At 42.5% G+C, this 21,304-nt stretch overlaps 1 protein-coding gene and 1 long non-coding RNA gene across 3 annotated transcripts in view; one reads left to right on the top strand and one right to left on the bottom strand.

Moving 5' to 3' along the window:
• Positions 1-1,838: 1,838 nt before the first annotated feature.
• On the bottom strand, positions 1,839-18,964 carry SLC5A12 (solute carrier family 5 member 12). 2 transcript variants are annotated; one of them, XM_035328340.1, is made up of 15 exons: positions 18,589-18,945; positions 16,991-17,056; positions 16,057-16,108; positions 14,510-14,577; positions 13,304-13,458; positions 12,120-12,260; positions 9,515-9,644; positions 9,089-9,177; positions 7,253-7,365; positions 5,417-5,484; positions 4,979-5,065; positions 4,183-4,361; positions 3,983-4,086; positions 3,655-3,776; positions 1,839-2,367 (listed from the first exon to the last, which is right to left on the bottom strand). In XM_035328340.1, exons 1-15 carry the CDS (start codon positions 18,943-18,945, stop codon positions 2,206-2,208), a joined length of 1,893 nt encoding a protein of 630 aa, XP_035184231.1. In that variant the 3' UTR covers positions 1,839-2,205. The 2 variants fall into 2 exon arrangements, with proteins under 2 accessions (XP_035184231.1, XP_035184230.1); XM_035328339.1 differs by lacking the exon at positions 1,839-2,367 and having other exon boundaries at positions 3,407-3,776; positions 18,589-18,964.
• LOC118168165 overlaps positions 4,943-21,304 on the top strand; it is a 94,841-nt gene continuing 78,479 nt past the window's right edge. Inside the window, exon 1 of the long non-coding RNA XR_004751397.1 lies at positions 4,943-5,221. This is a non-coding gene — a long non-coding RNA (uncharacterized LOC118168165). The remainder of the gene's footprint in view (positions 5,222-21,304) is intronic.

The following is a 21,304-nucleotide window of genomic DNA, read 5'->3' as shown; positions in this document are numbered from 1 at the left end:
AGCAAGCAAGAAGATAAGACAGCTTTAATCACCACTGAATATTTAATCAGAATGGTAATTTTTTCTGAATTCCAATTTAGCCTTAAATCTTAGTAGAAGACTGAATATTGAACTACTGATTAACAATTTTAGCCATCAAATATCAGGCCATGTGCTGAACTTAGCAAAAACCTGTGGAATGTCTGACACCTTTACAAATACAAAACACATTTGGGCTCAGGGTGCAGCTTTAGTTGAAACAAACCTAGTCCAGAAATACAGCATTAACGATATGCATATTTCAGCATATTTCTGCAAAGGCATTCTGAGAGAATGCAGTTCTCACTTTTTTTTTTTACATTAAGTAGGCAAATAGAATTTATTTATTTGTTTGTGACAAGGACTTTGAAAGGTACAAAGTCTCCGGCAAATATAATGCAAAGCTTTTGTTAAACTTGTGGGGAAAAAAAAAAAGAAAAAAGAAAAATGCAAACCAGGCATTCTTTGCATATAGAGTGGGAGAATACTGCAATGAGTAGATACCTCAAGAAATATTCAGAGTGGATTGGGTTGTTTCTCTTACATATCCTCCCGCTACCAGTACAGATGGGTTTCTCCATCCACTGTCTAGCTATGCCGCTTGACACCAGTGTTTTGAACAACTTTCACTGATTTACGTCCTTAAGCACAACAGATTATATTAAAAGAGCCTAACTGATAACGTGTATGGCCGTGAGATATAAAAGATATAGCAGTAGTGTTCACTAAGTTTCGATCTCTGTCTTGCTAACTGTATCAAGGATAGAAGCGCAGGAACAGAAAGCGTGTCACGTGAGACAACAGGCTGCCAGCCAGATTCAGTTGTAAGCTTTTATGAGATTATAAAAGTGGTGTGAAAGGGATTAACACAAATATTGACTTAACTCTCGGTTTGTTGACCAAGTGTCTCCCACAAGCAAGACAGTGTCACTTAGAAACTGTTATTTTTGTCTTCTAATTGAGTATTATGAGACTGTTCTCAGAGGTAGAGCATGAATACAGACAGAGGAAGTAATTTGGAGGATCAAGTAGGACTTATATCTTCATCATAAAGATGGTCCCTGATTAAAAAAAAAAAAAAAAAACAAGAACTGACTTCTTCAAAGAAACATGAGCTAAGTATCAGCTGAGTCTGTAACTGGCCAAGTTGACCTCGATATTTTCTGTCTTCTTCATTTAATGGTGGATTAAAAAAAAAAAAAAAACGTTTATCTATACGGTTATCAAGGTAAGAGGTAGCCTGTTGAGTTTGATTTACAGCCTAGCGGACTAGGTACATTCTTGTAAGATATTCTACAGCAGAAATTATTTCACCTAATCATGTGCCTTTAATCAAAATTCAACATGGATTAATGGATTCTCAATGAGGAGACATAAAATGTGGGTTTATTTTCTTTATTGCATACAGTTAGTAAATGGATTCTGCAGCTTAAAAAAAAAAAAAAAAAAAAGATATACAAACATTCAACCAAACAAAAAGCCTGAAGAAAGCCTTTTCAAGCTAAAAGGATGTCTTTCCAAGACTAATATGGATAAAGAACAATCCTGGATTTGAAGTAAAATTTGTTACCCTCTTCTATAGCTTTGAATAAGACATTATAAAGACATATTTGTTCCACAGAGGAAGCAAGCACGATTAACTCAGTCAACAAAAGACCAGTCTGGTCTATACAACGTTCCTGTGAGGAGGCTTTTTGTGATACCTAAGAATAGGCACATTCTAGCTCAGCTTAACCTCCATCCTTTCCCCTGGGCTCTCTCCGTCAGCTGTGGAGAGAGTATGCCCTCCATCAGAGGGCAGTTCACAGTCTCACCTTAGTGAGAGACCCTAGAAGCTTATCTGAAGTCTTGTTTTATCACAAGTTCACCTTTGCACGTTTCCCTTCAATGACTAGTTACTGAACAGAGAATGTGGTATAGACGTATCGCAGCTACTTCCTAGTAGGAGTTTCCATGAAGAGATTCATGAAACAATTCTTCTGAAATAGCAGTGCTTCCAAAACCCTATTGTTTTATGATTTCCCAGTTCTGTCATGAAATTCATAAATAAAAATCTGGCCTTTATTGCTATAGAGAGCAATTGTTCTCTCTTGGTCATCTATAAGCTGGTAAATGCAATATAAAGAGCTCTTCATTTCCGAAGCTGGAGAAATAAAGTTTGATTAAATGTCCTTTGTTCCTCCGCTTCTAGAGACGAGATTCTCTGCTCATATTAGTATAGGATTTTTCCTCAGGATTATAACCAGGTAATTGGCTTCTGTTTTCTTCATTGACACTATTCTTGAAGGTGATGTCTTCTGTTCCAGTTTTATTTGGAGTAACTGTAGGCAGATTTTTTTCAAAGTCCACCTGAAAAAAGAACAAAAATACCCTAGTAGTTTGAAGAGTGCATGCACTGCTTTTTTTGTTTTGCTTAGAGGGTACCATGTTACATGGTGGAATTTTGACATCCTTTCCTGCAGATCTGAGTACCTCTCTACTTAAAATGACTGTCAGACCCACAAATGTATGCTGTTTAGTGTCCTGTCTCCCCACACTCAGACCCCATGCCCCCAACAGTCACTGATTTTTCTCATTCCCCCATGGAAAGTCTTTAATAAAAGCAACAAATAAAAGCAACGGAAACAACTTTCAGAACTCCTCTGTTGATGTACAAGTCTTGAAATATGTTTTTGGTGTGTTCACAACCATTGAAATTTAGTTTTTCATTACCATATTTATCTGCATTTTAGTGGTCTCATTGTCTGGCCTACACTAGCCTCAGTGGTTTCACACTGCAGCTACTTAATTAATGTTGTTATTCTATATTTTGAGCAAATACAAGGGGATAAATACATGTGTGACTTTTTTTTTTTTCTGCTTTTATTAATGTGGGGATTTATTTCTCTGTAGAAAGTCTCAGCTGAACACCTAAAAGCCAAGTCAAACAGCTGAAGTAAATCTAGAGCCACAGCTGTTCTCCAAATTAGACCATCAAATGTAGCGTCAAACTTGATGCAAGCTGTGTGGGGAGGGACTTCATTGCCAAATACTGCGAGCCTTGCAGGCTAAAGATTACTTTCAAGATTTAAAGTTACTTGTAGTTGTGTCTGTAGATGACTCGCACCTCTGAGCCTAGCTGATTTTGCCAAGATGGAGCAATGTTGTTTCTATGCAAAATTTTGTGGTAGCACAAGAGACGGGGGCACTCCTCCCTGATGAGTGGTGGAGCCCCGGGCACCTGGGGAGGAGCCATTACCTCCCCCAGGGGCCTGGTGGCAGCTGCAGGTGGCCGTGGTTCCCTCTCTGCATGATGGGCTGGCCAGGAGCGTGGCTACAGCATGGAGAAGCTCTGTTGGCTTTGGAGGCTGGGATGGCAGCAGGAGAGCTCCGTGGACACGTGAGTGCTAAAAATTTTTCTTCCTGTACTCGGTGGTAGGAGGCAGCAGCTGGGTGAACCCCTCCCTAGGGTGTAAAGTGCGGCTTTGTCCCTGCTCGGCTGCCTGAGGGGGAGGTCAGCCCTGTCCACCCGTGGGGAAATAAGTAACCTATTGTTGGCTGGAGCTGAGCCTGGGTCTCAGTCTCGCTTCCAGTCACGCAGTCGCCCCTCGTGTGACCGTAACGGGGGGCTGCCGATGGCTCCGCGCGAGTACTCACGTCCTGGCTGTCGTGCCGCACGCCACACCACAGCAACGTTTTGAGCCTTTCAGACCAAAAGCAGAACAGGTTGCAGACCGGCTTAATTAGCACCGGGGGGATGTCTTCTCCTCTGGTAGGGCCTGAAAGGAGGGGATAGGGAAGTTGAAGGTACGGCTGTAGAAAGCCGGGTGTGTGCTGCAGGTGCCCCAGCCCGTGAGGTGGGGCTGTGGCAGCCACACTCCCCTCAGGCTGGGCCTCGCGAGCTGCTCACAGGGCTCCCCTGCCGCTCGTCAGCCACAGAGCCGGGTTCCTGTGTAACAGCGCTTTGTTTTTGTAAAACACCAACCTGTTACAAAGCTGATCAGCAGCCCTGTGATGGCGCAGCCCAGGCAGCCGATGGCACTGAAGTAGAGGTAGGACAGGGAGTACCAGGTGTCTGCCAGCAGCGGCCTGAGGAAACATGACGGAGAGAGAAAAGCCGCTTGTGATGGCTGCTGCCGAGGGGCATGCTCATGCTGGGCTGAACCCATGGTGACGGGGAAATACCTGTCAGCGGCTGCCGTGGGGGCCACTGTGGTCAGCAGGCTCGTCGTGTTTGCCAGCGTGCAGTTGAGAGTCGACAGCTCCAGGGGAAGGGTCTTGGTGGGCGGCGCGGGATAAATGAAGGAGCCGATGCCAGCCCAGAAGGCCAAGGTGATCCCGGTTAGAAGGCCAGTGATAGCACCCTTGGCAGGGAGAGAAAGGCACAGTCAGAGATAGGGAGTGCATGGGAAGCACATCCCAGCATGTGTTTGCGGTCTCCCTGTCAGCGTATATCATCTGGGTTCTCTCTGGGTGTCAAACATGGTGGCCTGTTGTCCTCTAGTTAGGAGAGCTGCAGCAAAACGGTGGTGATCAAAACTACAGTGACAGAGTAGAGTTTTATTCCTGGGTAAACATGGTGGGACCACCTGTGGGGCAGTGTGAAACGAGCTCATGTTCTGCTTTACCCGAGTTAAAACCCGAGTTAGCGAAGGCAGAGTGACTGAAGTCATTCTGCACTTCCCAAGGTGGATATGGGTTTAGGGGTGAGGGGGCATATGTTATGTGGAATTATTTTTTTCTTTAATAAAAGAAACTGAAATATTTATATTTAAAAAAAAAGTCAAACGTCAGTCTAATTATTCTGGGTACATGCAGGCAGTGAGAAGGGGTTTCTAAACAGTTCTTAGGCTCTAAATCTGATAGCTTGGACTCTAAATCCAAGTCTAAATCCACAAAATAATTTTCATGGTCTTAACCAAAATACACTGAGATATTCTTTATGTTCTTTTAGTTAATAAGGATTTTTTTTTTTTCTTACCTTCCAGTTAACACAAGGAAAGACAATTCCCAGGGTAAATAATCCCAGCATGGGACCCCCACACATCCCATGAATGGAGAGTGCAGCCTGTGGACATAGAGAAGAGACATAAGCCTAAGCAACAGCTGGGGGAGCTTAAGCAATTCCGATCGCCATCTGCAACTTTCAGCGGGGGAGAAAGGACAAACAGTAACTTTGACACACCATGAAAGAATCGCAATCAGTATCACTTCTCGGCAATGAGTAAGTAGCAAAAGAGATTTTTTTGATTCTTTTTTTCCTAGTTATTTCTCTTAGCAGATGAGGAATTAATATGAGTGTCCACAGAAATTGTTCAGGTAAGCTAACAGGCCGCAGGGATGTCAGCATTACTGGTTCAGTTCATTGCATTTCAGTTTGTTAATGTTCAGTTCGTTGCATTTCTGAAGCACTAGATACCTGCACGATTCCTCCCAGCAGTGATGCTGCTGCAGCCATTGAAGTGCACAAGGCGCCATATAATATACCTGGAAAAGATCAGGCAGAATTGTCAGTGCCGTTGCATAGTGCACTTCATTTGTAATCGATGTAGTGTCATAAGTAACCAGGCAGCACGGAGGAATTTGCAATTTAGGCCACGACACATAAAGCAGACCATTAAGCACTCAGCAGTGTATCCTGTAGTTATGTTGGTTGTGTTGGTTGATGGGGTTTGTTTGTTCTTATGAAGTAGAATCTAGTAGTGGAATTGACCTAGAAGCTATGTCTCCTGTAGAAATGTTTCAGTTGCTATTGCCTTTAATGTTTTTAATGATCTAATGAATGAATTGAACAATGATAAAATGGCTTTTTCATTCTACGCCTGTTTTAACCTTGTGGTAGACAACTCTGTTGTAGAAGTCTTGAGTCAAGACTCAGCAACAAAATTTCTTATGTGCTAGCTAACCTTTGTTACTGGATGTAAAAATGGTTCTAACTGTACTAACTGTAAAAGCTAAGAAGTGAGTGGTAAATCTGGAACAAAATGTTGGAGTGGTTATGGAGACAGAGTATTGGTTTGCCCTTCTGTGATGTTATCAAATGCCAATAGTGGGTTAAGACGTTAATACAATACTTGAAGAAGGGTTATGACATTACTGCAATGCTTCTAAAACTTATCTTAGAAATTCAAACCACTTTGGACTTGGTTTTGACAGTTTTTTTCCTTTTTTTTTTTTTGTCACATGTTCGTTGTCTTCTGAAAAAAAAAAATGAAAACCTGCTCATATGATTCTCTAAATTTGAACAGAAATGTCTGGTTATGCTACTTCCTATGAAGTAATAATATTCAGTAATCCTGCTATAGGCCAATGTGGTAATTACACTCATATTCTTTCTGTGTTGTAAAGGAATTTCCAGAATCTTCTCCAGTAGCTTCAGTACACAAAAAAAAAAAATAATGAAACTTTTCAAAAAGATTGTGCTTGGGCATTGTTGCTAGCCTATATTTGTTTCTGTACCGTGAGATATGGTACAGAACATGCGAAATTTTAATGAAGCATTAGACTGAAGGATTAAAGGATAAGGTGGGGTTGGAAGCAGAAATGGATTTCTGAAACAGTCAATACAGGCGCTGCCCTTCACTACTTGCATGAGTGCTGGGTGTTCTTTGCTTTGGAGTACAGTTTCATTGTCCTACATGAAATAACTTGCAGGCTTCTGCATGCTAGCAATGGGCCTCTTTGTTCCTCCCTTTCTTCATTTTTAGCCCCTGAACTATAGACTAGCTTAAGTATCTTTAGCTTTATAGTTCAAAGGCTGTCCTAGCAATGCAGTCCATAATTTTACTCCAAGGAAGTGAGCACAATTCTGTAGGTACTGCGTACGTCCACTAGCAAACTTCCCGAAATCGTGTGACAGAGACAACATTGCAGCCCAGTGATGTGGTTGTTCAGATGTTAGTAGACCACATTGTGGCACACAGTTACAAGAAGTGTAACTTTGTGCTATCCAACTTAATTTTAGTTACTTATCTGAGGAACTTAAGGTAAAAGTGTCATCTCTGATGGCTTGTTATGTGGTTAACAGAGATGTGAGGAGGAGGAAGAAGCTTTTCCAGGGGGTAGAAGAGATCATAGGCAGGCTGATTACTCTCTATATAAGCCTTTCTTTTGCTATAGACCAAGTAGAAAGCCTAAGGCAATAAAGCTCCTTGCCAGAGTATATAAAAACCTGCACTATATCCTGTAATAATAGCAACTGGGAGGGACAGAGACCTTTGCCTTTAAACAGATGGATTCCACTTGGGCTACCTACATAAGCCTTTGCTGATCCACGTGCTCTTCTTCTCAGAGAGGTTTGGGAAACACTGCTTGACCAAGTCTTCGAAGGTAACAGTTGCTAAAGCGTTGATGCTTGCCGCCACTGTGCTGTAGAAGGAGAGAACAAGCACGTTAAGTAATACAAAGCTGAAATCAAATTGTATTTATAGAGAAATTCAGCATTAATGCTATAAAGTGTCTGGTTCTTGAACAATGTTTTTACAAATGAAGAGGTTGTCGCTGAGGATATGGGGATTTGAGGGGTGAGGGTGATTGATTGCTTTTCATAGCAAGTGTTAAATTCTGCAAGCTTAGGTTTGGCATGAGGTCTTATGACGACTAACTCCTTCCAAAACTGCAGGTGGTTTCCTTGTGTCTGGCTATGTACGGTGCGGGTGCTGGTGAGGTTTCCGCTCATTCTGTGATTGCTAGGGTCCCTGCTTCATGCTGACACTGAATGAGATAGAAACTCATCCAAATTGACCCTCCAGTTTACGTAGCTGCAAAATTTAGTGATGTTTCAAAATGAAGTTAATACTCAGTTTTAAGTCAGACTATGCATCTATGGATATGTGGGCAGTATGTCTTCACCGTTACTAGAGGAGAATAACCATCTTTTACCTGGGCAACCTGCTCTAGGGAACCTGCTTTGGCAGGGGCGTTAGAGCCAATGATCTCCTGAGGTCCCTTCCAACCCCTACAATTCTGTCACTTATGATATAAAATCATCATCATCATCCTTATTATGTGTAGTAAAGGGTCCTGGCTTGCAAATTTATTCTCCCTCAGCTGTGTGAAAGAATCTTAATATCCAGTAAAGATAAATCAAGAAAAGTCAGCACTGAATTTGCAGGATTATAATTGCAGGCACTAACTTCTGTGATCCTCCCAACCCTGTATTTGCACACTGCAGTCTCATACCCCAAGGGACGTGACTTATCCTGAGATACACAGTACTGCTTACTCCAGAGGTAGTGTACTACGCTGCCACAAGATGCCTGTTGTTTTCCCTCACAGCTGAAAAATATCAAATGGAAGTAGTCTGACTCTTTTAGCTAGGTGAGTCAATCCGTATTTGGCAAGCGTGATCTCTGTGACCTTGTTGTGGCAATACAGCAGGAAATGCAGCATCAATACCTTTATCACAGTATTTGGTACTCAGTGCCCTTTGTTCTGTAAGCCTCCTGCCCAGAGCAGCTGGTGGGCTTTATGCATATTTTTTCCTGTCTCAATAGCTCTCCTAGCTGTACGTTTTCTACAGATACAGAGAGTCTTTTGAAACAGCATGTTGGTGACTGACTCTATGGCATCTAGTGGATGCCATTGTCAATTTGCACCTTCTCTCTTTGTAATGTCCCATGAAGTATTGATGTTTGGTTTGTAGAGAGTAGAAACTGCAATAGCATGCAACCCTCTGAGTTTCTAAAATTACGTGATATCAACTTCTCTTCCTAGTCTGTTTCACATACAGACAGGCTTGCTGAAAAGCTTTCTGTTCCTAACTATGATATTATGGCTGTCAGGTTTTCAGTTATTTCAGTTAGCTGAACTCTTGTATGAAGAGAACAAGCATTTCCTCAGCTTCATTATACACCTTTCTTTGTGTCGGTCAAGTTATTCTAAAAAATATTGGAGATTTTTTTTTAAAAAAAAGGTATTGGAGATGTGGAGCCAAACTTTGGTATAATATAATGCAACTTGGCAAAGTACCACTGCTTCTTTCTGGAATGTGCTAAGAAAAACAGCTGTGTATTACTTGATGTTTCTTGTTTTGGCCCTGTTCTATGTCCTCAAGAAATCAGCGGTGTGTAGCTGAAATGTCATTTCATACCTCAGTGTTCCGCTGAATGCACAGGCAACAAATAGTCCTGGGACTCCCGGCATCGAAGAAAAAATGTCCATAACAAAATATGGCATGAGCTGGGGCAGAAGACACAGAAGACCAACATAAACAATCAGTTAAGATTTTCCTGGGTAACAGAAGAGAAGTAGCTGCTTCTGATCGTGCTGGTTAATCTGGTTTTGTTCCAGCTAGCAAGTTGTGTCAGATTTTGCGAAAAGCAAATATTGTGTAGCAAAACCACTCCATCAGATGAGTACTGCAGGAGTGTTAGGATATATGCGTACTAGCCCTGATTGGGCAATCACGTCAGTGCCTGCAGAGCGACCTGAAGCATCCCACAAAATCTAAAGGGTCTTTATTCATGCAATATCTGGGCCCCAAGCAGCTCCAAATTATCATAATCTGTATCTGTACCTGATCGGGAGCTGAAATGAAACCAGCAGTCCAAGGGTCACAATTCTTGTAATGAGAGTACATCACTAAACCACAAAATACTGCACACACCAGGACTATCCAAAGTCCCAATAAATTCAGGTAGAGTGCTCTAGAACAGAAGAGAAATTCTATTTAACACAAGATAATCATAGAATCATAGAATATCCTGAGTTGGAAGGGACCCTTAAGGATCATCAAGTCCAACTCTTGACACCACACAGGTCTACCCAAAAGTTCAGACCATGTGACTAAGTGCACAGTCCAATCTCTTCTTAAATTCAGACAGGCTCGGTGCAGTGATAACTTCCCTGGGGAGCCTGTTCCAGTGTGCAACCACCCTCTCTGTGAAGAACCCCCTCCTGATGTCAAGCCCAAATTTCCCCTGCCTCAGCTTAACCCCGTTCCCGCGGGTCCTGTCACTGGTGTTAATGGAGAAAAGGTCTCCCTCCTGTCTCTCGACACCCCCTTACGAGGAAGTTGTAGACTGTGATGAGGTCTCCTCTCAGCCTCCTCTTCTCCAGGCTGAACAGGCCCAGTGACCTCAGCCGTTTTTCGTACGTCTTCCCCTCCAGGCCCATCACCATCTTCGTAGCCCTCCTCTGGACACTCTCCAACAGTTTCATGTCCTTTTTATACTGTGGTGCCCAGAACTGCACACAGTACTCGAGGTGAGGCCGCACCAGCGCAGAGTAGAGTGGGACAATCACCTCCCTTGACCTACTAGCGATGCCGTGCTTGATGCACCCCAGGACGCGGTTGGCCCTCCTGGCTGCCAAGGCACACTACTGGCTCATATTCAACTTGCTGTCTACCACGACCCCCAGATCCCTCTCTTCTAGGCTGCTCTCCAGCGTCTCATCGCCCAGTCTGTACGTGCAGCCAGGGTTTCCCCGTCCCAGGTGCAGGACCCGGCACTTGCTCTTATTGAACGTCATACGGTTGGTGATCGCCCAGCTCTCCAACCTATCCAGATCCCTCTGCAAGGCCTTTCCACCCTCATTCGAGTCCACGACTCCTCCAAGTTTGGTGTCATCAGCAAACTTGCTCAAAATACCTTCTATTCCTACATCCAGATCGTTTATAAAAATATTGAAAAATACCGGCCCTAAAATGGAGCCTTGAGGGACCCCACTAGTGACCGCCCGCCAGCCTGACGCAGCCCCATTTACCATAACCCTTTGGGCCCTGCCCGTTAGCCAATTGCTCACCCATTGTATGATGTTTTTATTTAGCTGTATGGGAATAATAAATATAGGAAACTGTTATATGTTAATTATGAATAATTTTTGAGACACACTGATCAAAGCTAGCTGTACTACTACCAAAAAAAAAAGTGAAAAATACAGCCTGTTCATGCTATGCAGCAAAAATACGTGTTCTAGGTAATGATGTACCATTGGAAGAGATTCATGCAAAGCCAGTAACTGTTCTGTGCAGCACAGGCTGCACCAGGCCCTGGGGCTGTCCCTCCTCTCACCTGTATGAGTCTTTTCGGAGTTGTTGCCCTTCTCCCTTTAAGGGGTACAGAATTTTATTTTGCATGGACTCTGTTGTGGTTGCAATCCTACCGTGTGAAATAACGTGCTTTTCTTTTTTAGTCAGGGAAATTGATATGAGTGGTAGTATCCACTGGGGAGGTTGTGTGACTGGTTCAGTAATCCTGTAGTTCCTGGGAACTACAGATATTTAGAACTACTGTCCTGCCAGATATTATACAGCCTACGTTGTGTTTGCTCATCACCTTTCACAAGGTCTCTGGCTAGGGCCAGTTGCAGTTCCCAGCTATGCTGCTGGGACTGGAAGGTCTTTCTGGATTTGAAACTAATGATGTTGTCACTGTTGTCACTTCCAAACATTTAGAGTTTCAGTAGGCTAAATTCGTATAATCTATCGTAACATTAAGAAAAAGGAGCATGGCTACTGCTAGCAAAAATAAATAAATAAAAATTAAGTGTTTGAAGAATAAAAAAAAATTAGTTGTTTTTATTTTAACCAAGTGGGCAAGCAGTTATCATTAGGCATATGAAGAAGTCTGGTTGCTTAGTACAATGTGTTGCACATACTAGTTGTGCACATACTAACATTGAACTTTAGGAAACTAGCAGGCTGGAAACCTATGTCTATATTGTCAAGTTTCACTATTCTGCAATAGTTCTATTTTTTTAATGCTTGTTTTATAATTTTAATCATTCATGATCCCACTTTATTTAGATGATGCCGCGTTCTATTGTTCTCCATTAACTCAATAACCAATAAAATACACCATATATAGAATTCCTGAAGGAATGCTCTTCCAAGAAATGTACAGTCAGTGCTTCTTCTCTTTGGGTGTCTTAGCCAAACTCTGCTTCTAAGATTAAGTTGGCAGCTTGACACTAGATAAATGAACGGTGGATTTAGCTTACCCATTTTTCTTTCTTAATGTACTTATGTTGTTTAGGACCTGAGGGGAAAGACCGATAGGCCAAAGTTGGCTAACTGCCACTCAGCATTGTTCCAGTATTTATTTAGACAAACTGCTAGTATAATTCCATGTCTGTCAGTAGGCTTGATTGCTAGAATAGGTTAAGGATAGGTAACTTACACCTTAGCGTGCTTCTCGGATTTGCAAGAAATACATCTCTGTATTGTGGACTGATTAACGCCATAGAGTCCCAGCCATGTAAAGGCTCCACCAACGACAATTGTCCAGAAGGTATGTCGTCGTAAAGGATCTACATCAAAGCTACAAAGGAGAAAGAGAAGCAGTTCACTTACTGCAACATGATTTCATTCAGCAAGAGGTAGATGACTTTCCAGGAATATCTTATCCCTTCTATCATCTGAATCAGAAGTACTGCATTGATAATGCTGTTTGGCAGTACAGATATTATCTGATGCGTTCTCTTTTAGGTTTGGAGGGCTTTTTTTAATATTGGAACATAATACTGTCAAGTCAGGGTAAATATATATTATGTAGATCAGGTCAGGACTAAGAAATAAGTAACATCTAGAAGGTTTATGTTCAAACTTCAGATCTGTATGTTACACCAAACGACTGGCAAGCGATCCTGCCTGGGACCCCATTATCAGCAAGGAGTAAAGCCATATACTAAACTCTTAAAAATCCTCCAGGCTTTTAGTTACATCATCCTGAAGTATTATTTTCTTTAAAAGATTGCTTCAGCTGCAGTGTTATCTTTTTAACAATGAAATTTCATTACTCAGCAATTCTAACCATTATAAGAACATCTGTCTGTCTTACATCTGTCTTCTTTGCAATTCTGTTAATACGTGTTGTAGATAACATTTGACCTTGCTGCTATTTTCTGTCAGTGACTTGCCTTGATCAATGAACTTTTCAGTCAATGCCCCAAACAGCGAAACGAAGGTAAGTTTGCTATCCCAGGGCCTTGGTTCACCATTTCTAATGGCTGTGGTGAGTGTACTTCAAATCGAGTGCCTTCTCTATGAACAGAAAATGACATGTATACGATTGGAAGGAATAATTGGGTAGGTTTGTAACTACAAGAAGAAAAATGCTGGAGCTTCCTTTGAGTTCGGTAGGGCTTTCATTTCTTCAGAGTAGGCAATGGAAAGAAGAATTTATCTCTCCTTGGAGGCCAACTGCATTCCCAAGAACTGAAGAAATAATTACTAGGCTTTTCTGAGGTGGTTGCCTGTTAGTAATGTAACTATAATATGGTAGAGTATTTGTGTCTTGGTCAGAATAGAGTTTCTATATGCCAAGTGTACAAAAATAAAAGGTTTGAACTATTTCTTTCTTACTCAAAGATGCTTAGTCGTGATCCTTCATAGGCATCTTCCCAGACCTTGGTCGATCCACCGTTCAGAATAGTTCCTCGAATCAAGACCGTCACAAAGCCAAGCACCATAACCACCATTTGAAATGCATCAGTCCAGACAACAGCTTTTAATCCTCCCTGAAACAAACAGAAACTGTATGTTCTCATCTTACTTCTTGTAGCTCAAATACAGCGGCAAGTAAAAGTACCCCTTATTTCAGGAGCTCACGGACTACTGTCTATCTAGCAAATCAGGCCTTTTCTTAAACTTCCTTTATATCCCCCCACAAAGGTTGTGTTTCTGCACATCAAATGATGAGACAGAGCCTAAATGGCTTGCCCAGAATCATATGAGAATATCTGACCTCCAGTTAAATGTGTTTTTTTTCTGCCTTCTTAATATGCATTTGAAGAATATATCATGGTGTGGAACAAGCTTAGGGAGTACAACATGGCTGATGTTTGTGCTTCCCATAGCACTCCGTGTACTTCTTAAAGCCCACAGTGGTCCACAATGAGACTACCGACACAGAATACCCCCCAGAATGTTTGCAGCTCAGCTTTCTTCTGTAGACACTTTGATATTTTATCAAATCTGTGCTAGAGCAGCATAAGTTGTGTTTCCAGCATGGGTCGAAGCAGTGACAAAATTCGTTAGTGGTAGTAATGTCATGACACCTAGAAATTGCATGTTTCCTGAGCCGCAGTGCTCTGCCACTTCCACTGCAGTGTTTATCTTGGTTTTGTTACCCAAAGTCTCACAATGCTTCCTCTCAGAAGCAAAGCTCTCTCCATGACCTGTTGGCCATCCTTCCTAGGTCTTATCGCTCTGCACTTCATCTGGGGTGACGCCAGAGGCACATTTTTCATTAAGGTGTTTTTCAGTCTGTAACTTGTAAAAGATAAAGCAAAACACCTCAATAGTTATAGTATGGCAAGGGAAGGTTATCACCTCCTTATCTGCACTCCAATTAAACCTTGAGACATATAGCAGTGTATTTGGAAGATTTTTTTCCCCTGCGAATAGACTTATTCATACCACAGTCTGAAAGAATTTTCTCTCATGTTCTACTACTTGAAACACTCAGACCATGTTTAGAAACCTTACCTCTGTAATAGGCTGTCATGTATAAAGGATGGTTGAATTAAAAATCTGTGTTTACACTGTTTGGTTATGCATGTTACATACCAGGGTGCAATAGAAAGTGCAGACAATTCCTGTCGCAACAACAGAGCCCCAGAGATCAAATCCAGTGACTGTGAAACCAAAGAAAAACAAGCGGTTAGCAAAATGGGGGTAGGCTATCTGGACGGTAACAGAAAAGCTGTGATTCTTTAGCCCTGGAAGGATGAACGTAAATAATAAATTTCATCCCTGTGTCTGTTAGGAGTTTTGCTGGATTGTTGAGGTTTCTTAAACCCTACTAGATACTGTTTTGCATTGCTGTTTTCTTGCAAGTTAGCTTTCAAGTGTGCAGAAGTAATGCATAGGAATAAATGCAAAACATAAAATCCATTCCCTGTGATTAGGAACAGCTCAATGCTAAACCATACTGCTGATGAATTGTTTTAATGCGTAGTATTTTGCACGTACATTTTACTTCACAAAGTTTCTATATAAAAGATGTACACATTTCAATTGGGTTATAATGGAATCTCTCCCACCAGGCACAGTTTGTGAGGGCACATCTACTTATAAAGGTTCTGTTAGTAATAAGATTAGCGTGACCTAATAACGAACGTGAACTGGGGCGACTCACAGCTGTCACGTAACATACAGCTGAGCTCCAGAGGGAGGAAACTCAACGGCATGTGAAAGGTGGTATCAGCCAAATCAAATGCAACTTGGATGATGAGCAATGCAAAGAGCCTCCTAATCTCTTCCAAATCAATCTTAATTAAATCAGGTATGCCAGGAGTTAGGCCCGGGTGGTTCCCTGTGCTCTGTGATAGTAAATTCACTAATCCTTTCTGTGGTGATGGATGCTGCATGCCTGGTTTTCAAAGATGAACGGAAGAAGTATGTTAACAGCGGTGTAACATCCAGCTACAAGGAATGGGCTTAGGCCCATGGGAATCAGAATGAGAGTTCAAGTTTTGGCATCATGTCAAAAATGCAGTAGGATCTTTCAACATAACCGTTGCCTTCAGGAGCCTGACTTTCATCTTGCCTGAAAGATTACATCCCTGCCAGAAAAAAAATTCCCTCAGCATCCATAGGGGCATTAACTCAGTATCATCCCTAAATGAAACTGCTCCCAGCTGCTCTAATGACTGGTAAGATGCCTTACTCTCCCATGTCTCTAGACACAGCTGTGCAGTTGCAAACACCTTGAGACAGAAGAATCTCAGCTCTGTGCCATAGGTACTAACAGTAATAGCAGCACAGGGAGACGGGGAACGGAGGAATCAAAGTACAGAATACGGTCTTGGATCGTCAGCTTGTACTGTGAACTTTGTCAGGATGTTGAGAAATTGCTCATCACTAACTTCTTCGCGTTGTTACTAAGTGCAAAGCAGAACAGAACGGCAAATGTTGGACACGGGCTACTTTACTGGTGTGAAAGGGGCCTCATCAGTCAGAAACTGAGAGCTTCTGGTGCAAACAAAAACCTTGCCACAGAAGTTTTGAGAACTTTCTTGTTAGATGACTCTTATCTACTTTCCTCACTTCGGCTACCCTGCTTGTCTTGTGGTGTAGTTATTTGGGGTGGCCATGTAGGCATGGAAACTCACCTTGGTTGAGAGCCAGTGATGGAGCATAAACCACTATTCCTGTGTAAAGGATCTGAAGGAGAAAAAGTTTATGAAACAAAAGCGTACGTGAATCATCAGTGATAATGTTTCCATTTAGAAAGGGGCCTAGAGCAGAATACCAGACCTAGAGGCTTTTTTTTAGATCAATTTTGTATTACTTTGTTTCTATCTTTACAAGATGAAAAGGTTTGTTTTAATTCCTTTCACATGGAAGGACTATTATCCATCTCGGTATTTCTTATTTCATTCACTGCTGAGATGAGTAGACGTCCAAACTATCCTCATCAAATACGAAGAGGAGGACTCAGTAAAACACAGTGATGGGGGAGTAGCTTGTATTGGATTTTGGAAATAAAACTTCACTTGTTCAGTTGCCAACTCATCTGCTGCTCCCTTGTCCTGGATAGAAGGCTGGGAGGAAACCCCAGCTGCCCCCTCAAAGGGTTGCCACTGGGTCCATCACAGGGCTGGAGCCATCTGGGCATCCCCCAGGAGGCACCGCGTGCAGCAGCCCTGCGATGGGATAGCCTCATCCCAGGGCTGTAAATGGGTAACGGTTGCACTAAGTGTGCCTAATATTGCTCTCGTTTCTCAAGGAAGACATAATTCACCCTCTTGGAAAGAGAAGGATTTCCAGGAAACAGTGGGACTGAGAACTTGAGAAGATGTGAGAGTTTAGCAGAACATCTGAGTGTCTAAGGCAAGCAGAATGATGTTTTTAATCATAAGCAGGAAGAAGAAAGTAGGAAAGCACCTATCCTTTCTTTTTAACATTCACAGTCCAACTGTACAAAAGAAGGAGAACTCATTAAAGCATCTCATTAAAAAAAGAAGTGCAGTCTGACACGAGTACTTCAAAATAAGTATGTTAGCTGAAATTATCACAAACCAAGAGGCAATAATATCTTCTTACCGTCTGCAGGATGTAGATCAGTGTTGCAGCAAGACGGACGATCTTGTTAAATCTTAACTCCAAATACTAGGAAAGAGGAATTTCAGTAAATTGCACACGTAGCATCTGTGACACAGCTATTAACCTTCTGTTCTCCCTGAGTAACAGCTTGCTGTGCAAGTAAAACTACTGGCAACCGACTCTACTGCTGTGAGTAATGAACAGGAGAGCATAATTGCTATCGCACGTAGAGATAATTACACTTCAGAAATCTCTACCTCCACAAAATGTAGTTGAAATTATATGCTGGGTTACAGTATTCAGTATGTTTGTACTGAAAAAGCCCAGGAGCTACAAAGAAAAAGAAACTTCAAACTTCACAGGGAAGTATATTCCAACTATAGAAGTATATTCCAACTGTCGGAAGAGGAAACTCGGGGTCATCTCTATTGAAACAGGACAAAAATAGTGGTGGAGCAGATGGAGGAGCAGCAATGTAGAGGCCTTCGCTGCCCCCAAGCTAAGCTGGCTTTGTCACTTGCTTTGTCTTAATCGAAAGCCCAATCTGCCTGTGATCTACAAGTTGGATTCTTCGACGTTCCCCGTGGATGTAGTGAGGTGTTCCTTATTATTGTGTGACTTAAATGTGAACTCTGGCCCCAAAAGCCCAAATTTTAAGCCAGAGTCACCACCTAACATCTCTACATAGAGCCGACTGAAAACCGAAGTCTGTGTTGCTAAAGATGTGGCAGCCCTGTGTGGGCTGGGTCTCTTCCTGGGCCATGACCCTGTGCGTTCCCCATCAGACACTGGGCACAGGCTGCACAGGACTTTACACGTCTCTAGGGATAACATGTTAAAAGCAGCCTGTTTCTCACTAATTTTGTTCATGATAATCTCTTCTGTCTCTTGCATAAGAAGCCTCAGAGTTTGCTGTACAAAGGAATAGCTTATTTATGTAATCTGACTTGTTTCCAAAATTAATTCAGGAATGCAGTAGCCATCTTTCCAGTATGCTTCAAGGGACTGGGACTACCCTGACACCGCCCGTGGTTCAGATAAGAAAAGTAATTCTTTCTCACATCTTGCATCAAAACCAGCTAGACCACGCAGTCAGTCCTGGCAGTGGGAATAGATGCTCACTTTTATTTTTTCCTGCCTGTCACTGAAATATCCCCCAATACCCCGGCAGAACGGTTTGACAGGACAGAAGTTTCTCGGAAAGGTTTGGGCACAGAGAACATGGGCAGCCTTCCCGTCACCAGGAAGCTCCTTCTGAACTAACGTGGCTTTGCTCATTCAGTCCTTGCTCAGCCAATACTGCCCAGAAACATGAGCAGCAAAATCTGCAGCAGTTTGTTAAAGGGGCTGGAGGGGTTCCCCAGATATACAAAAGTGTTTTAAATTTTAACTTCTGCCTTCAAGTTACACAGTAACTAACTCGTTTGTATAATGCAACCCATTTTTTAGCATAATTCCTGTATCAATCCATTTGTTCTGCAAAATATTGCAGAAAGTCTTCTCTCGTGATTGTTCTCTAGAAATATCTATACTCCTCATACTGTCTTTTATAGTGGAATAAAAGCCATTTAAATATATATATGTACATATTTACTTACCTCATAAGTGCTTGTAATGCCAGATCGGTAAAATACGGGTAGAAAAAGCTCAGCAGTAGAAATGATGACAATGGTATATGAAAGAAAGAAAAGGACGAAGGATGCCCCGTAGCGATACACTTCGGAGGGTGTCCCCAGCACGGTTACTGCTGACATGAAGCTGGACGTGAGAGAGAAAGCAATTGGTCCATATGACATCTGCTTACCGCCCACCAGAAATTCCTTGGACGTTTTCTTTTTTCTCCCTTTAATTGCAAAAAAGACTCCAATGCTAGCACATACTAAAAATAGTAGAGCAAAAACAACGTAGTCCCAAGCCACAAATTTGTTAATTTCTGGAGCTATAAAGTTTGACATAGCGCCAGCTGGGCAATTCGCTGATAGGGGATTCTGATATGCTGCTGCTGCTCGGAGCAGATCTACTCTTAGCAGCAAAGGTGTAGCTTATCTACAGCTTATCACCGACAAATAATAAACAGACTATTCAGCTATGGACTTTTTTTTTTCCTGGTCACCTCTGATGAGGGGAAAAAAAAAAAAAAAAGGCTCGGGATGAGTTCGGAAGGTGCTGCATGCACTTAGAGCCTAGTGCTACTGATGTTTCTGGCAGGCTGGGCCGGGGGACGTAGCTGTGAAACCTGTACTACACTCCCTTTTTATCTGCGAGGTTTTAATTTACGGTTAAATATTAGCCTGACAGATTGACTCGATCTGACTCTTTTCTGACCTCTCAGCATTTTTAAATAATAAAATGAGAGCAATAAAAAAATAAATAAAGGAGAGGGAAATGAAGGAAAGCTCGTTGTACAGACCTATGACCCTACTGGTGAGTTTGTTTTTGAAGCAGCAATCCCTTCATATGGTTAAAAACTAAACTTGAGCATCAGCGATAGGGTTCGCACTTGTCCTCTGGCATTTTAAGTGTGCTCCTTGGTAGACGCTCTGCCCTAGAGAACCGGAGGCTTTAATGATGCAAAGTAACTCTAATGCTTCCCTCAACCCCAGAGCCCGCTCGCTGGGTAACCTGGTGTTTGGCTACCCCAGCAGTGTCAGAACCTAAATGTACTGAAAAGACAGCGCAGACAGAAAGGGTCCGTGCTGTGTTTGAGGATGGCTTTCATTTACCACCTGAGTTTCCCTGTCGGCTACGAACAGCGGTTTTACTTATAGCTTCTACGGGTTTGTGTGAGAGGTGCTGATTTCATTTTTCCATGGACAGCTTGGTCAGACCTGCAGGGCCAAAGGGAAGCAGCTTAGACAGTAGCAACGCTTCTTAACTACATCTTTGCCATAATTTCTGGAATTCAGTTAATTAGGGTTTCCTAGTGGTTTTTTGTTTGTTTAAGTAGGTAAAAACTCATTCAACCACAGCCTACAGCATGGCAATGCGTTTTTCCGAAGCGAACAGTGACTTGTCATTCCAAAGGATGGGCTTCTTGTAGAAAGAGGCGGTGTGTGCAGTCGTAGCCCTGGGGTGAGGGTGCAGGGTCAATTGTACAGATGCTCACAAGAGATGCAGGAGGCTGGGGTAGCCTTTAATAGCCAAAGTCCTTCTTTTTGGCCTTGCCTTGGCTGGGGATGGATGCACACCACCACACCTACTTAAGTTATCCATAAACTGAGGTGGTCTTGCTGTGTTGGTTGTACCCAGTGAGTTAGTGGGCATGCAGAGCTGATGTTTAGCCTGATCCTGCCCACCTGTTCAGGAGGAGAAGTACGTGCACAGCCACCCTCAGCTCCTGGTGCAGAGTCAAAGAAAATCCGGCCCGTGGCTGGATCTGACTGCCACCTCTGTCCCTGTGTTCTGCAGAGTGTGGACGGTTTTTGCAGTTGATTCCGGCAAGATTGAGTATAAAAGGGGGATGGCCAAGTCTGTTGCTGCTGCAGAGTGTGAATTTTAAAAGACCATGCAAAGATATTTCTCAAAAGGCAACGCTTCATCTATAGCTGAAAAACCTTTAGTCCCCAGAAGTTTTTAAAAAGCGAAGCATACATTTGTGAGGTCTAATCCCGGCCATTGAGAAAGCTGGGCTGTTAATTAAAGCCATGTTTGTTGCCACAGCAATTGTTTGTGTGCTGGAACCTGCGGTTAGCGCGATGGAGGGACCAGATGAGAGAGCAATAAACCAGCTCGCGTTCAATCAAAGCGAGCCGTTATAGGTAGTGCTCTGTAAACTCATCTGACTGCCTTACAGTAATTTGTTTATCTAAGTGTACCCCCATCACTGGTTAATATTTCTCTTTTGTACAGAACATGTCTTAAGGTGTGTCCACTTTCAAAAAAGCATTAACTTTCACTTGCCAGGCTTTCTTCTGCCCTTTTTTTTTTTCTTCTTCCTCTCCGTATAACAGCAAGAGCATGGACGTTTGAGATTTTAATTCATACCTACAGAGTCTGATTAGCAAACGTCTTTGGCAACGGTAAAAGCCATGCCATTACAGCAGCAAGATTCTGGGGTCAAACATCAACCCAGGCTGGCAGGAGGCTGATTTAATGGGGTATGGATGCAGGCATGTAGGGCTAAGCGAGCAGAGCGTCTGCGTGCCTCTTCCCGTGAACCACGGCTCAGTGCGAGCTCAGTGATGACGACGATGCGTGAATTCACAAAAAGAAGTAAAGAAATGAACTTCTGGGTATCTGCTCTTGAAAGTGGGCCACTAAACTGTAGTTAGGCAGCATCGGTCTAAAATTGAAAAGGGTGAAAAACTGTTAGTG

The sequence above is a fragment of the Oxyura jamaicensis genome, chromosome 5 (genome assembly GCF_011077185.1).
Source record: "Oxyura jamaicensis isolate SHBP4307 breed ruddy duck chromosome 5, BPBGC_Ojam_1.0, whole genome shotgun sequence".
In the NCBI taxonomy this organism is placed as follows: domain Eukaryota; kingdom Metazoa; phylum Chordata; class Aves; order Anseriformes; family Anatidae; genus Oxyura; species Oxyura jamaicensis.
This window is presented reverse-complemented; position numbering and strand designations above follow the sequence as displayed.

Bases quoted from the DNA above. Each gene is read 5' to 3' on its own strand.
- SLC5A12 (XM_035328339.1), bottom strand. From the start codon at position 18,945: ATGTCAAACTTTATAGCTCCAGAAATTAACAAATTTGTGGCTTGGGAC. The intron at 16,109-16,990 runs GTAAGAAGATAT...TTTCTCCTTCAG, and splicing joins TGATCTACATCCTGCAGACG to ATCCTTTACACAGGAATAGT. The intron at 5,066-5,416 runs GTATCTAGTGCT...CTATGTCCACAG, and splicing joins TGCTGGGAGGAATCGTGCAG to GCTGCACTCTCCATTCATGG.